Consider the following 15,405-nt stretch of genomic DNA (forward strand, 5'->3'; position numbering starts at 1 on the left):
CGTCGTGTTAGGGACTCGTTTGTCAATAAGGGCGGGTTTCCAAATGGCTGGTAGGCGGGAGGTATCGTCTCGTTTGTTCATGCTGTGTGGGCGTTTTTCTATCTCGATGGCTTCTCTGATTATTCTGTTGTTAAAGTGTTCAGTTTTGGTGATAGTTCTGGTCTTTTTAAAGTCAATATCATGTCCTGTGGCTTTAAGGTGTTGGACCAGGGAAGAAGTTGGTTCCTCTTTTCTGACTGAGTTCTTGTGTTCTTCTATGCGTGCACTTATTCGTCAAGAAAACGGCAAAGCCCTCCTCCCATACATAAAAGGCACCACGGACAGAATCAGCAAGATCCTCCACAAACACAACATCAAGACAGCATTCTGCTGATGGTGTTAATCAGGATAAATATCTGAAGAAGGGCTGATGGTCGGAATCTGACACTGACGAATGTTCTCGAGCTCAGCTTGAGCTCGGAAACTAACTCATTGTTGGCAACTGTAGTAGAGAGATGGCAGAGGCAAGAGAGGAAGTTAGAAGGGACTGACGGGCCAAGGGGGGCATTACCTCTGGCAGCAGGAAATGGGCCATCTGAACTCCACCAGCTGCTCTAAAAGCCCTTCAGTTACTAATTCAACTTGCATTGATTTATTTCGAGACCGTCAGCAGCCGGTTGGGTATATATATATATATATTGATTTATATGCCGCCCTTCTCCGGAGACTCAGGGCGGCTTACAGTGCGTTAAGCAATAGCCTTCATCCTTTTGTATATTTATACAAAGTCAGCTTATTGCCCCCACAAACTGGGTCCTCAATTTACCTACCTTAGAAAGGATGGAAGGCTGAGTCGACCTTGAGCCTTGGAGAGATTCGAACCAGCAGTAAATTGCAGGCAGCTGTGTTAATAACAGGGTGCGTAACCACTGTACTATCAAGGCTCTTGTGCGAAGTGGTCAGGTTATCATGCCTGCAAATGGCCGTGACAATTTTAACGTTTGATACTCTCTCCCTCTCAAAGTAATCCATCAGGGCGTTAGGCTTATTTTACTTTCCCCAGCAAAAAAACAAAACAACAACAAAAAACAGTGAGAAAAATGACAGAATAACAGAGCCGGATGGGACGTTGGGAGTCTTCCAGTCCAGCCCCCTGCTTAAGTAGGAGACCCTATACCAGTGTTTCTCAACCTTGGAAGCTTGAAGATGGGTGGACTTCAACTCCCAGAATCCCCCAGCCAGCACTGTCAAAGAGTGTAGTATAGTATAGTATAGTTTATTGAATAGCCCGAAGGCCTTTTCAAACAAAACAGAAAAGAAAAAGGGAAAAAGATAAAACAGTTACAAAAATAGCAATCTAAAAATATATGATAGATGACATTAAAATTTTACAATATCAAATTTCAATAGCTAAGTTGCCAAGACTAGATAACCCAAATAGGATAGCTCCTCTCTAACTGAGCTCATCTTCCTTACAATCGATAAATTTTTTTTTGATATAACTGGCTCGTATTGCCGTCATTCTTTTAAGGTATCGAGTGATCGCTCTTACCAGGGGAGGAGAATCAGCCCTCAACAGAAATGCTAATTTTTGGCTTATATTCCAGTGGGGAAATTTATTTATAATTGGGGACAGATATTATTTCTTAATTCTTGATAGAGACTACATTTGAATATTATATGCGCCGTGTCCTCCACGACGTTTACCCCACATATGCATATTCTTTTGTCATACGGGATTTTCCGATAACGGCCGAATCTAACATTGGTATCTAGAAGTTCGAATCTAAACTTAACAAATAACTGTCTCTCCACTGATGGCATTTCTAAATGTAAATACTTTTCCAGAGTGAAAGTTGTTTTAACTGCTGTCAGCAGTTTAAGGGAATGATTAGTTGAAAGGGTTGCCATGTCCATTTGCCCATGTATATCTTTAATCCGTTGTTTAACTTGGTTCAGTGTGTCACACAACGGGAACCCTACGCCAAAGAGCGAAACTCTACATCCTTTGAACATCCAGCTTCGGAGGAGCATCTCAAACGTGGAGACCCAAACTGTCCAAAATCACATATATTTTATTTTTTTCTTTATGTACGCTGAGAGCGGATGCACCAAAGACAAATTCCTTGTGTCTCCCAAATCACACTTGGCCAATAAAGAATTCTATTCTATAAAGAATTCTATCTAGGGAAAAAAAAAAAAAGAAGGACATTGATCCTGAGAAATTCTAGGTAGTAAGCAAGACCCGTTTTTACACTTTGAGTATTTTAAAAGCACAAGCTGCCATTTTCCACGGGGGAGCAAAATTTACACCACTCACCTCTTTTTCCCCACAGATATTGCTGATGATCGAGCTGGAAGCAGGACTTGATGATGGCCCCAGGACACCGACCACTCCTTTGGGGAGGATCTGACACACTGGTGATTCCCACGGAGAGAGTCAGCCAGCAAGCAGAAAGAGGAAAGAAAGATTACTGGTATTCTCAAGTGAACTTGTAAGCAAGAAAATCAACGCTGCCTTGAGGGACCCGAAATCATGACTCATACTGTAGTTTATCATCTTCTGACATAGGATCGGTGTGACGGATGAAGGTACCACTGAATCATCCCAGGAATGAAACGAGCGTATTTTAGCCTTTTCACAGTCGCATGCCAATAGTTCAACCACTATTCCAGTAGTGTTAAACTCGATTTCATTGAGGGTCATATCAGGGTTGTGTTTGACCTTGTGGGCCATGGTTGGCATGGCCATGTTGGGCATGGCCAACTTGACATCACTTGTGTCCCAAGTGGCACCTGTGGTGGTCAAGTGCTAAGGCAGGACTTCCCTCAGACCCTCCCTCACTCTCATTATAATCTCCTTCCTTCCTTCCTTCCTTCCTTCCTTCCTTCCTTCCTTCCTTCCTTCCTTCCTTTCTTCCTTCCTTCCTTCCTTCCTCCTTCCTTCCTTTCCTTCCTTTCCTTCCCTCCCTCCTTATCTTTTCTTTTCTTTTCTTTTCTTTTCTTATCTTTTCTCTTTTCTTTTATGTACACTTGAGAGCGTATGCACCAAAACAAATTCCTTGTGTGTCCAATCACACTTGGCCAATAAAAATTTCTGTTCTGTTCTGTTCTGTTCTGTTCTGTTCTGTTCTGTTCTGTTCTGTTCTATTCTATTCTATTCTATTCTATTCTATTCTATTCTATTCTATTCTATTCTATTCTATTCTATCCTTCCTTCTTTTCCTTCTTTTCCTTCCTTCCTTTTCTTCTTTTTCCTTCCCTCTTCATTCTCCTTTCTCCTTCCTTCCCCTCTTTTCTTATTTTCCCTTCCCTTGCTCTTTTCCCATCTTTTTCTTTTTTTAAAATAATTTTTATCGAACAGTTTTTTTCAAAACAAAAAATGACTTTTTTTACAATTTTCTTCTTTCCAACATTTCCACATCAGTTTTCATCCTAGGTTACCAGAGCTAGCAGAGGGGCGTGTTCTCTACAGCCCGTGAAAGTGCTCTGTTGGAGAATGTGATTTATGACACACCCTGGGAGGAGAGGGGAAACAGGGTCATAGTTGGGATGTAAATTACATGGGGCAGAGCTGACTCCACTTGGGTATGTGCCGACATGTTGCTCCTAATAAATAACTGGATTTCCTTTGAAACTAGGGTCGAGGCTCATGAATTAATTAGGGCATCCGTCGGAACCCTGACATTCTCCACTATTCGGTCAGAACTGAAGAAGCTTCTCGGATGAGAAGCGAAAGGTTTTCAAGCAAAAACAAAGAAAGCCCAATTGTCTTTTGAAAGGAAGCGCTCTTGGGACAACTGGTAAAGGGACATTGAGAATATACCTGTAGCAAGTCAAGTCTACCTTGGTTTCTCCCTCCATGTTATTTATGTGTGTAACAGAAGAGATAGACCACTTTGGGTTGAAGGAAACCGTAGCGGGCTTACCATACCAACCACCGCAACAACTCATCAGTAAAGAAAAAAGAAATCCAGAAAAGTGGAAAACTTTCTCCTGAATTGCAGGTTTCCCTTTCCTTTGGAAAAAAAAAATGTCATCCATTATGGAGAAGCTACCGAAGAAAATGTGGGGTCTGTATTGCCAAGAGGTTAGGATTAACATAATTGTAACTTTCAGCTTCCTCCTCTTCCTTGAACCCTGAATGCATAATACAACGAATGCTGTGAGGACTGAGCAAGGAGCACAACTCCAGAGAGTACTGGAGTACTTCGCACTGCCAATTAAGTAATCCTGCCTGTAAGAGGGAGAATAACACCAATCTAACGGGGGAACGATGGTAACCGCAGCAGCTTCTGTCAAAGCTCTCCTATTAGGAGAAACATAAGATATTCCACATGTGAGGTGATTATTCTTTAGGAGAAACTGCCTACATTTCTTTCCCGTGTTTTCTTCCTATCTGCTTGCAGCTTTAAAGGAGACATTTGCAAATCAAGGTCAAGAGGACTTTCTAACAAAATACAGTAGTGGCCAAAATTGTGGAAACCTTTTGGGAAAAGTGGTATTTTCTAAAACTAGCTAATAACCCCACTTTTTTTTTTGAATACTACCATAAAATTAGAATAGAATAGAATAGAATAGAATAGAATAGAATAGAATAGAATAGAATAGAATAGAATAGAATGGAATCACTTTATTGTCACTTTAAATGTACACTGATCAGCATACATTAAAATGAAACTTTGTAAGAATAGAATAGAATAGAATAGAATAGAATAGAATAGAATAGAATAGAATAGAATAGAATAGAATAGAATAGAGAATAATAGTATGGAAAGAATAGAAAAGAAATACAGAATAGAATAGAATGGAATAAGAAATAGAATAGAATAGAATAGAATAGAATAGAATAGAATAGAATAGAATAGAATAGAATAGAATAGAATAGAATAACAGAGTTGGAAGGGACCTTGGAGGTCTTCTAGTCCAACTCCCTGCCCAGGCAGGAAACCCTACACCACTTCAGACAAATGGTTATCCAACCTCTTCTTAAAAACTTCCAGTGTTGGAGCATTCACAACTTCTGCAGGCAAGTTGTTCCACTTATTAATTGTTCTAACTGTCAGGAAATTTCTCCTTGGTTCTAAGTTGCTTCTCTCCTTGATTAGATATCAATGGAAAGATAATTTAATCAAGAATGTAATGCAATAACTTTAGTGAAGGATTTGCTGTTAGAATAGCCCTTACAGTATAAAGAAGAAAAGTGAAACAAGTAGAAAAAACAAGATATGCAAAAATAAAAATAAGACATAAAAGAGGAGCGAATGGGACGTGAGCTTTTGCAGGAAGCAATTAAGGTTGGTTAAAGCTTTGGAAAGTTATGTATGACTCTGTGCTAAGTTTGGCTCTGCCCTGTGTTTGGCAATTAATTCTCTGTCAGCATTCCAAGGGAGATAAGGTGGGTGTTTATAAACATTCCCCTGAAAGACTGTTTGTGAAGCCTTTCAGACTGTGAACGACAATAATTCACAGCCGTTTGGATTAAAGAGGTTGAATTAAAGACTGTGCTGTATGCTTTCTAAGGAAACCTAGGTCACAGATTACAGTTCTGGTCAGGGCTTAGATTCCTTTTATCTATTATTTTGGGTTTGGCTTTTTCCCTTGTTCCTCAAGGCTATTCTCTCTTCCCATTACCTCTCCTCCTCTTGCTCCACTTCTGAATCTTGAAACAATTGGAGGTAGAAACGAACGGATTTGTGTGGAATTCCTCCCCTACTTTCCTCGGGGATTAAAGAAGTTTGGAGATAAAACGAGCTTTCCCTTCTTCCATACAACTCTCAATCCCGGATGAGAGGTTAACTTGCACGCCTAATTTTGTTCTTGGCCCTCTCCTAAGAAGCAAACAACATGGTCCTTCTTAAGCATGGTGAGATCTCAAAGCAGCACTACATCCACACCGTCTCCGACTCCTACCCGTCCTGTTCTGTCTCAATAAGCTGGGAAGTCTAGCTAAATCTTTTTGAAATGTTCCGCGATCTTTGCAAACGAGCCGCCGGAAATCTTCCCATTCATTTTGTCAAACAAAATGCCTCCAGGTTCTTAGAACAGAGAGAAACTCGTTGAAAAAGATTCATGATGCCGGAATCCACAGGAGACAGTTTGATGACGAACGGGAGGGCTCAGTAACTCTGGACCTCCTGAGGAAACTTGGCTGCTAGAGAAGACTCCAACTATACAGTCAAGATTGTCTTCTATAAAGGGATTTAGGAAGTCAGGCCTACCAAGAAGCAAGCTTTGTCTATAATTGGTAAGGCTATCCCTCTTAGTATTTTATTTAACAAAAAAAGAAGAAGAGAAGAGAAGAGAAGAGAAGAGAAGAGAAGAGAAGAGAAGAGAAGAGAAGAGAAGAGAAGAGAAGAGGACTCCCTCTTCTTTGTGGCAGCCCCTCAAATACTGGAATACTGCTGTCGTGTCACCCCAATTCTTTTTTTCCCTAGATTAATGACCCGCACATATGTGCTAGTCGTTCCTGACTCTAGGGGGCAGTGCTCATCTCCGTTTCAAAGCCGAAGAGCCAACGCTGTCCGAAGACGTCTTCGTGGTCATGTGGCTGGCATGACTCAACGCCAAAGACGCACGGAACGCTGTTACCTTCCCACCAAAGGTGGTCCCTATTTTTCTACTTGCATTTTTTACCTGCTTTCGAACTGCTAGGTTGGCAGAAGCTGGGACAAGGAACGGGAGCTCACCCCGTTACACGGCACTAGGGATTCGAACCGCTGAACTGCCGACCTTTTGATTGACAAGCTCAGCATCTTAGCCACTGAGCCACCACGTCCCTTTTCACTAGATTAGCCAAGCCCAAATCCTGCAACCATTCTTCATATGTTTTAATCTCCAGGCCTTTGATCATTTTAGCTGCTCTTCTCTTTTTCCAAAATCTCAACATCTTTTTTGTAGTATGGTGACCAAAATTGGTTGCAGTATTCCAGGTGTGGTCTTACTAAGGGTTTTACAAAGCAGTAGTAATACTTCACATGTTGGATCTTTTCAGATCAGAGTACTTTTCAAATGCTTTTTAATAATGGAAATATAATTGCTTTTTTTAGGTTTGGAAATAAGATGTTGAGCCAATTTAGGAAGACAAGCGAAGTCCAAACTCTCTTAAAAATACATATTAATGAAACCTTGCTTTTATTGAAGAAGAATAAAATAAAATAAATAAAAAATAAAAATAGCTTGGGCATTATATATTTATAGCCGAGTTAATTATCATTCAAAATTGGAAATTTGCAGCAGCAGCTGCATTTGCTGTTCGGATTTTATAGGCATTTAGTTGTGTGTGTGTGTTTTTTTCCCTTTCTCAAACTGTCCAATTAGCCCGTCAAATATGGGATTCTAACTCTTTAAGCATTAATTTATTAGAGCAATCACAAAGAGGCAAGAAAAGGATTTATGTTAATTGCAAAAATGTTGAGATTCGGAGGTCTTCCAGAAAGGTTTCAAAACCTTCTTTCCTTCCAGAAAATTTACAAAGGGTATTACAGGGGTCAGCAACCTGCAGCTCCAGAGCCGCATGTGGCTCTTTGGGCCCTCTGCTGTGGCTCCCTGTCAGGTGATCCCACCACTGCTGTGCCCCGCCCTTCGCCCTCCCCTCCTGGTCACTCTTTGCCTGGCCTGAGAAGGTAAGGGCGACAGTGGGGGATGGAGAAGGACAGAGACAGAGAGATACAGAGAGAGGGGGAGAAAGAGACATAGAGAGATACAGAGAGAGGAAGAGAGAGGGAGGAAGGGAGAGAGAGATATATCAAAAGGATTTTATGGTTCCTGGTGTTTTTTAACAACTGGTTCTCTGTCCTAATGACCGGCTGGGTAGGCGTGGCTAGGGGGGGTCATGTGACTGGTGGGAATGAGTGACATCGAGTTGGCCACGCCCACCCAGGTTTTGTGGCTCCCGGTGTTTTCTTTTCTGTGGGAAACGAGTCCAAATGGCTCTCTGAGTATTTAAGGTTGCATCACACTTCAAAACAAGCTTTTCCACCAAAGTCACACTTTCAGACTTTGTGCTATGTCCGAAGATTGCTTTGGGTCACTAAGAGGTGAGATCCCAGCTAAGACACTGGTTTACGGCTTAGCATTTTTTTTCTTATTGAACTAACTCAGGGAATTGTACTTAATCCACATTATCACTCAGGGCAGAGTGTGGATTCTTGGATCAGTGACTCTGAGGCAACAGTGGCCTATATTCACACTTATTTCACATCTATTTTGGTGCCTTTTGTGTCAGCTTTTGACTTCTGGCAACTGTCAGGATAAATGTCTGCAGTTTTCTTGACAGAATTTTGCACAAGTGGTTTGACATCACTTCCTTCCTAGGAGTGATTGACAGAGGGATTGGCCAAATGTCACCCAGTTGGCTTTCATGCCTAAGGCAGGACTAGAACTCACCATCTCCTCGTGATTGGTTCAAAATCTCCTAGCCAGCTTTCATGTCTTTGGTGAAACTAGAACTCACTGTCTCCTGGTGATTGGCCCAAAGTCACCCAGCTGGCTTTCATGCCTAAGGCAGGACTAGAACTCACCATCTCCTCGTGATTGGTTCAAAGCCTCCTAGACAGCTTTCATGACTATGGTGAAACTAGAACTCACTGTCTCCTGGTGATTGGCCCAAAGTCACCCAGCTGGCTTTCATGCCTAAGGCAGGACTAGAACTCACCATCTCCTCGTGATTGGTTCAAAGCCTCCTAGACAGCTTTCATGACTATGGTGAAACTAGAACTCACTATTTCCTGGTGACTGGTTCAAATTCTCCCAGCCAGCTTTTGTGCCTATGGCGAGACTAGAAATCACTGCCACCTGGTGATTGGCTCAGTCTCCCAGCCAGCTTTCATACCTATGGTCGAACTAGAACTCACCATCACCAGATCATTGGTTCAAAGTCACCCAGTCTGTTTTCATGCCTAAAGCGGGACTAGAATTCCCAGTCTCCAAGTTTCTAGCCCAGTGCCATCTCCACTCCTCTAAACCCTTGCATTACTTGGCTTTTGAGCTCCTCAGTATGTCAACCCTTCCTAAAACTGACATTTATTTGTTGCCACAAAACTGTTCAAAAAGGGAGTCCGGAATCTTGGGCAAAGGCAGAATTAACATGTTACGTGAAGTTAAAACACTTTGAAAACTGTGCTTTGACTGAATATAATATCCCCAGCATTTTGGAATAGATAATTTCATGTTTTTTCTCTCTCCCCATCTATCAATCAAAGACTGTTTTTGAGCGCATTCTCTCTCTCTTTTTCTCTCTCTCTCTCTCTCTTTCTCTTTTTCTCTCTCCATGAATCATCTTTCAGAATTTAAAACAAAGGTGGGAGGGAGGAGGAAAAAGCAAATGGTTGAAGAAAAACAGGCAGGAGTGGATAAAGGCTGGGACAGTGGGAATCCCCATCATTCTTATTAAAATGTGACAGTGGCATTAAATAAGAGATCCAAAAGCCTTACCGCCATTAGTTAAAACACAAAATGGCTTTATCGTCCGCCATGAGCGAGCTTTCATCATGAAAATCCAGAGAAGTAGCAAATCATTAAAAGCCCCGAAGCTTATTTCTTTAAACGAGTGGGGGGAGTGATGAAAAGAATTCAAGGGACTTGTCTCTTGAATTCTTTTCGTCTCAATTTGGGGGAATATTTAAGCTGCCATTTCAAATTGGGTAGGCGCAGGGAAGCCAGAATGCACTTCTAATCCTTCAGACTTGATTGTTGAAGGTCGGGAAAAATTCTAATCCTTTCAAGCCAACTAGGAATCGGCGAAAGTTTGAAATCCTGCAGCCGTTAGTAGAGGCTGCATCTGAAAAGTGGAGATCTTTCTTCCATGCACCATGGCCATACACAGGGGTGGGGGTTCACAGGGAGTTCGGGAGAACCTCTAGCTAAGATTCTGTGCAGTTCAGAGAACCCCCAAATCCCACTCCTGGCTGGCCCTGTCCACCTCACTGTGCCCCTCCCAGGAGTCCCCACACGGCACATTTTGGATGCAGGTAAGTGCAGGGCAGTCGGGGAAGGCGAAAAACGGGCCTACCGGAAGTTTAGGAAGGCCAGAAACGGGCCCATTTCCGGCCTCCAGAGGGCCTCTGGAGCCTGGGGAGGCCGCTTTTGCCCTCCCGGTGGCTCAAGAAAAACCTCCGGAGCCCAGGGAGGGCAAAAACGCTCCCCCTTGCTGTGGTGCAGGAGGCTGACTTGGCCACGCCCATCATGGCCACGGCCACCCAGCAACCGGACAGAGAACCCCTTGCTAAATTTTTTGAAGCCCACCACTGGCCATACACGACCTCTTTGTGTTGCTCAACTGCTCCCTAGCTCAATTTTCTCGTGCAGACTTCTATTTTGAACAAGGTCTACAGCAGGGATGTCCGATCTTGGTAACCTTAAGACCTACCTGCTTCAACTTCCATGCTGGCTGAGATATTCTGGGAGTTGAAGACCACATGTCTTTGGCGCATGAGCAACCCCGATTTTGCAATTATTATTATTATTTTTTTTGCTGCGGTCATTAAATGACCCACATGGTTCTGAAGCGAATCCGGTTTCCTTTATGAACTCTGCTTATCAGAAGCCATTTGGGAAGGTGGGACGTCGCAATCCTTGTAAATACATGCCCGTTGCAACTGCCAAAAAAGCCAACACAGTTCTAGGCTGCATAAACAGAGGGATAGAATCAAGATTGCGTGAAGGGTTAATACCACTTTATAAGGCCTTGGTAAGGCCACACTTGGAATCCTGCATCCAGTTTTGGTCACCACAATGTAAAAAAGATGTGGAGACTCTAGAAAGAGTGCAGAGAAGAGCAACCAAGAGGATTAGGGGACTGGAGAATAAAACATATGAAGAACGGTTGCAGGAACTGGGTATGTCTAGTTTAATGAAAAGAAGGACTAGGGGTGACATGGTAGCAGTGTCCCAATATCTCATCAGCTGCCAGAAAGAAGAGGGAGTCAAGCTATTCTCCAAAGCACCTGAGGACAGGACAAGAAGCAATGGGTGGAAACTCATCAAGGAGAGAAGCAACTTAGAACTAAGGAGAAATTTCCTGACAGTTAGAACAATTAATCAGTGGAACAACTTGCTTCCAGAAGTTGTGAATGCTCCATCAGTGGAAGTTTTTAAGAAGAGATTGGATAACCATCTATCTGAAGTGGTGTAGGGTTTCCTGACTAAGCAGGGGGTTGGACTAGAAGACCTCCAAGGTCCCTTCCAACTCTGTTATTCTATATGTATGTTGCCAAGCTCCCGAATTTTGATGAGTGGGGTTGCTGTGAAAATCATAGGTGGAGAGCGGTCGTGAGTCACTTTTTTCAGTGCCGTCGTAACTACAAACGGTCACCAAATAAATAGTCGTAAATCAAGGACAAGGTATAGAAACCCCAGCTGGTTAAATTGTCTTCTACAGAGAGGAGTGAGGTGAATTAAACAACAGCTGGAAACATCAAGCAAAGAAATATATTTCACTGAACCGGAGGAAGCCGTTTTGAGTTCCTACAGATGCTTCTCTCCCGAATGTTTTCAGAAACGTTTCACATCGCTCTGTAGCGTTTAAGCTATTAAAGGGGATCGCTCTTGACAGATCTTTCTTCTGTGAATGTGCTTAATCCTGGCATTTTGGCTGCACACCAGATAATGTATTTCTATCCCCACCACCAATTCTGGAGGTATCATTTCAAAAGCAATAGAAACGCTGAGATTCTTAGGGGGGTTTTGTGCATTACGGATCTGTTGAATGCTGGGGAAGGTAGGGGGAATGAAAAGAAAGAAAGTCGGTTATTCCCTAAAAGGGAAAGAAAAAATCACTACCTTAACAGGTGGAATGCTGCGTTTATGGCATGTTAATTGAGACACACTACCTATTTTAAGTCACTCTTCCCTCCATACAATTGGTGTTGTGGTGGTATACAATCTGATGGAAATGGTAAGTCCCTCACTAGGATTTGCAACATAAACTGGAAGTAGAATCCAATTTTAGTTGCAGAATGGCTTGCAGGGCCCCGATCAAATTATATTACATTCTTAAGTAACCATCACAGGGTCCTGTCACAACTTCAGAAGTATTTAATGTTACAGACAAGAAGTCCTCCTCTTCTTGATGTCTACAATCAAGGCTGAAGCTTATTGTTGTGAGTTCTCTTATTGAATTGCTACTGATAAAGAGATGTAGGCATGAATAGCAATGCCTCCATAGTGCTTTACAGACCTCTCTGAGTGGTTTACAGATTCAGCACATTGCCCCCCCAAAAAAAAAAATCTGGGTCCTCATTTAATTGACCATGGAAGGATGGAAGGCTTGAGTCACCCTTGAGCCGGTCAGGATTGAACCGCTGGCAGTTGGCAGAGTGAGCCTGCAATACTGCATTCTAACCACTGTGCCATCAGGGCTCTTGGATCCAGGAATCCAGGATCAGCCACAATTGGTGCAGAAGATTATAATGTACAAAGATCCTCCTAGTCATTGTTCTCACCTGCTTTCCAACTAGAAGTTACGAGTCTAGGAAAAACTCTAGGAAATTGTGCATTACTACCACAACCCCATCTAGTAATGAAAGATCTCTGGATGGCTGTTGTGACTTCGACCCCCGAGGCTGACTTATTGGAGGGAGAAGGCTCCGAACATGAAGGAGAGGAGTTGGCCAGCCCTCCCTCTCCAGGACTCTCCTCTCTGGCAATGCCTCAGGTGTCTCCCACAGGAGAAGAGATTGGCCAGGAGCCAGGTATCTCCTCGCAGTCGGACAGTGACGGAGATAAGTCTTGGCTGGATCCACGCTAGCGTCGGAGAGACAAGCGCACGCAGCAGAAAAGGAGGAGTGCCAGAGATTAGGCTGAGTCACTGGACCACACCCCACAGGGGATTAAAGGGGGTGAGGTGGCCATTCAGACTCTGTGACGGACAAAACTAAACTACTAGCGAGTCACATTGTATCTTTGGAAACAACATTATCTGCCTTGGATTTAATACGGACTGGACTTGACAATTCTTTAACTGTGTGTATCTTGTTTGGGTTTATCTGCTGGAGGAACAACCCCTCCCTTTATGAATAAAGTTCTTGGCAAGCAGCTACTGGGTTGCTGCCAATCCTCTTATTGAAAGAATTTGTTGTCTGCCAAGTTTATTTAACCCCTGGCTATCTGTTTGTGTGCGTGTGTGAGACGGGGACAGAACAATGGCCTCCAAATCCTCAGTCTTGCTAAGACTGAGCCTATGTTTATTGGACTACCGTGATGTGCTCTATGAAGGCTGTCCTTGAAGGCCACTTCTAAGTTAAAGCTGGTCTAGTAGGAAGCAGTCCAAGAAATTACGGGCACAATACTACTATGCCATAGTTCTGTTGATTACCAGCAGTGGACTTCTGAATGAAAACCAAGATATGTTTGTGCCTAAAAAGCCCTTCAAAATTCAAGTCAAAATTTGTAGAACCTCCAATTATCTAGCTTATAAGATCTGGCAGAGTTGACAGCTCTGGATCCCACCAATTAAACTTTGTCACCTTTTAGGGCCCCACCGTTGTCCTTCTCAATGACAGTTCCTGCCTTATGAATCAGCTTTGAAATCCAGTGGTTCCTGGTATTTTTTAACAACTGGTTCTCTGCCCTAATGATCAGCTGGGTAGGCGTGGCTAGGGGGGTCATGTGACTGGTGGAAGTGAGTGACATCGAGTTGGCCATGCCCACTCAGGTTTTATGGCTCCCGGTGTTTTCTTTTCTGTGGGAAACGGGTCCAAATGGCTCTTTGAGTATTTAAGGTTGCATCACATTTCAAAACAAGCTTTTCCACCAAAGTCACACTTTCAGACTTTGTGCTATGTCCGAAGATTGCTTTGGGTCACTAAGAGGTGAGATCCCAGCTAAGACACTGATTTACGGCTTAGCATTTTTTTTCTTATTGAACTAACTCAGGGAATTGTACTTAATCCACATTATCACTCAGGGCAGAGTGTGGATTCTTGGATCAGTGACTCTGAGGCAACAGTGGCCTATATTCACACTTATTTCACATATATTTTTACTTATACGAACGTGAATTGTCTGTCTATCTTTTCACGCAGTATGTTTGATTCCATTGTTTTATCCTTTTCCTTTGTACTGGATGTTTCGAACCCTTGTGAGCTGCTCAGAGTCATCTGGTGAGCAGGCAACCATCTAATGTGACCAAACAAAGCTTTTCCTGAAGGCACAAGAGGGGAATGTAAAATAAAAAAAAAATAATCAAACTGACCTCCCAACTCAAGAGAAACAATCTCTTGACTGTGCACTCTCGAGAGATAAATAATCCACATTTCCAGGGTAGAGAAGAGGGGCGATGTTCCCTCTTGTTTACACATAGAATTTTCATCTTTTGTTCCTGTTTGAGTAACTTAGGTGCTGAATGACTGATTTCCAGAGGCAACAGAATAATAGAAAATAGGGGTGCTCTTTTTTCATATTTTCCGTCGCCAGAGATGGTATTCAGCCGGTTCAGACTGGTTTGGGAGAACCGGTAGTGGAAATCATGGGTGGGCCTGGCCACCCGTCCCGGCTCTATGCTATCCTGATGTCAGCGCTGCAACGCTGGCATAGAGAGCAGAGGAGAGAGAGAGATAAGCTCTGAACTTTTGCCTGCTAAATCCCTTTGAAGTCGGGTTGTCGTGGAAATGAGGGGGGGGAGACATTCCTGGGAAATGACGAGACAAGAAGTCTGAAGAATGACTTGGAAGATAGCCAATGAGAAGCAGAGATTTGGGGATCGGAAAGGGAGGGATTGGGGGGCAAAAGGTCAGTCTTGTCCGCATCGAGTCATGATCCGGTGGCTGTGCTCAATTAAAGAAAAGATTTCCTTAAAGATTGGCAGTTTGGAAATTCATTTATTTTGAGATAGCATCGAAGTCTGACACCTATTTAGGAATGTTTTTGAGGCCAGGCACAAGCACGAGCAAAGCACATGCGTGGAAAGCCGGGTACATGCGCCGAGGTGGCGCATGTGAATGAACAGAGCGCATGAGCATGCCCCTTTGTTCCTCAAGCTTTTAGTAGCAGAATGTCCATGTCCAGCAAACTATCATTTCAGGAGCCAAACAGGTTAAAATTTGTGGGCAGCAGAATTCTCCATTCCCTGTGTAACTTTCCAACCTGATGCCCTTCAGATGTGCTTGCAGATAGAGAGTAACCTGGATATTTAATTTCTGTCCTCTGTTGCTCAAGGCTAGGGGAAGATAAGGGTAGCTAATAATAACAACCGATAGACAATAAAATAAACATTAATTAAAATAGACCTTGATGAAATTCATAACAAGAAACTGTCTAGTAGGAAGATCAACTCTTTGGCTAAAGATGGTGAGAAATAAGGCCAAGGGAGGCTGGACTACAACACTCAAAATTCTTGGCTGGCAATGGCCATTCTGCCCAACATGGACTAGGCTTAGTGGTGAAATCCTGCCAGTTCTGCCCGGCTCGCACGAACTGGTAGCGGCA

At 43.0% G+C, this 15,405-nt stretch overlaps 1 protein-coding gene across 1 annotated transcript in view; it reads right to left on the minus strand.

Moving 5' to 3' along the window:
* GRIK4 (glutamate ionotropic receptor kainate type subunit 4) overlaps positions 1 to 15,405 on the minus strand; it is a 284,535-nt gene that overhangs the window by 152,349 nt on the left and 116,781 nt on the right. Inside the window, exon 3 of the mRNA XM_070952502.1 lies at positions 2,300 to 2,397. Within this exon, the coding sequence (XP_070808603.1) occupies positions 2,300 to 2,397 (98 nt within the window). The remainder of the gene's footprint in view (positions 1 to 2,299; positions 2,398 to 15,405) is intronic.

The sequence above is a fragment of the Pituophis catenifer genome, unplaced genomic scaffold, assembly GCF_029215685.1.
Source record: "Pituophis catenifer annectens isolate HBS135680 unplaced genomic scaffold, rPitCat1.0.hap2 SCAF_12, whole genome shotgun sequence".
Classification (NCBI taxonomy): Eukaryota; Metazoa; Chordata; class Lepidosauria; order Squamata; family Colubridae; genus Pituophis; species Pituophis catenifer.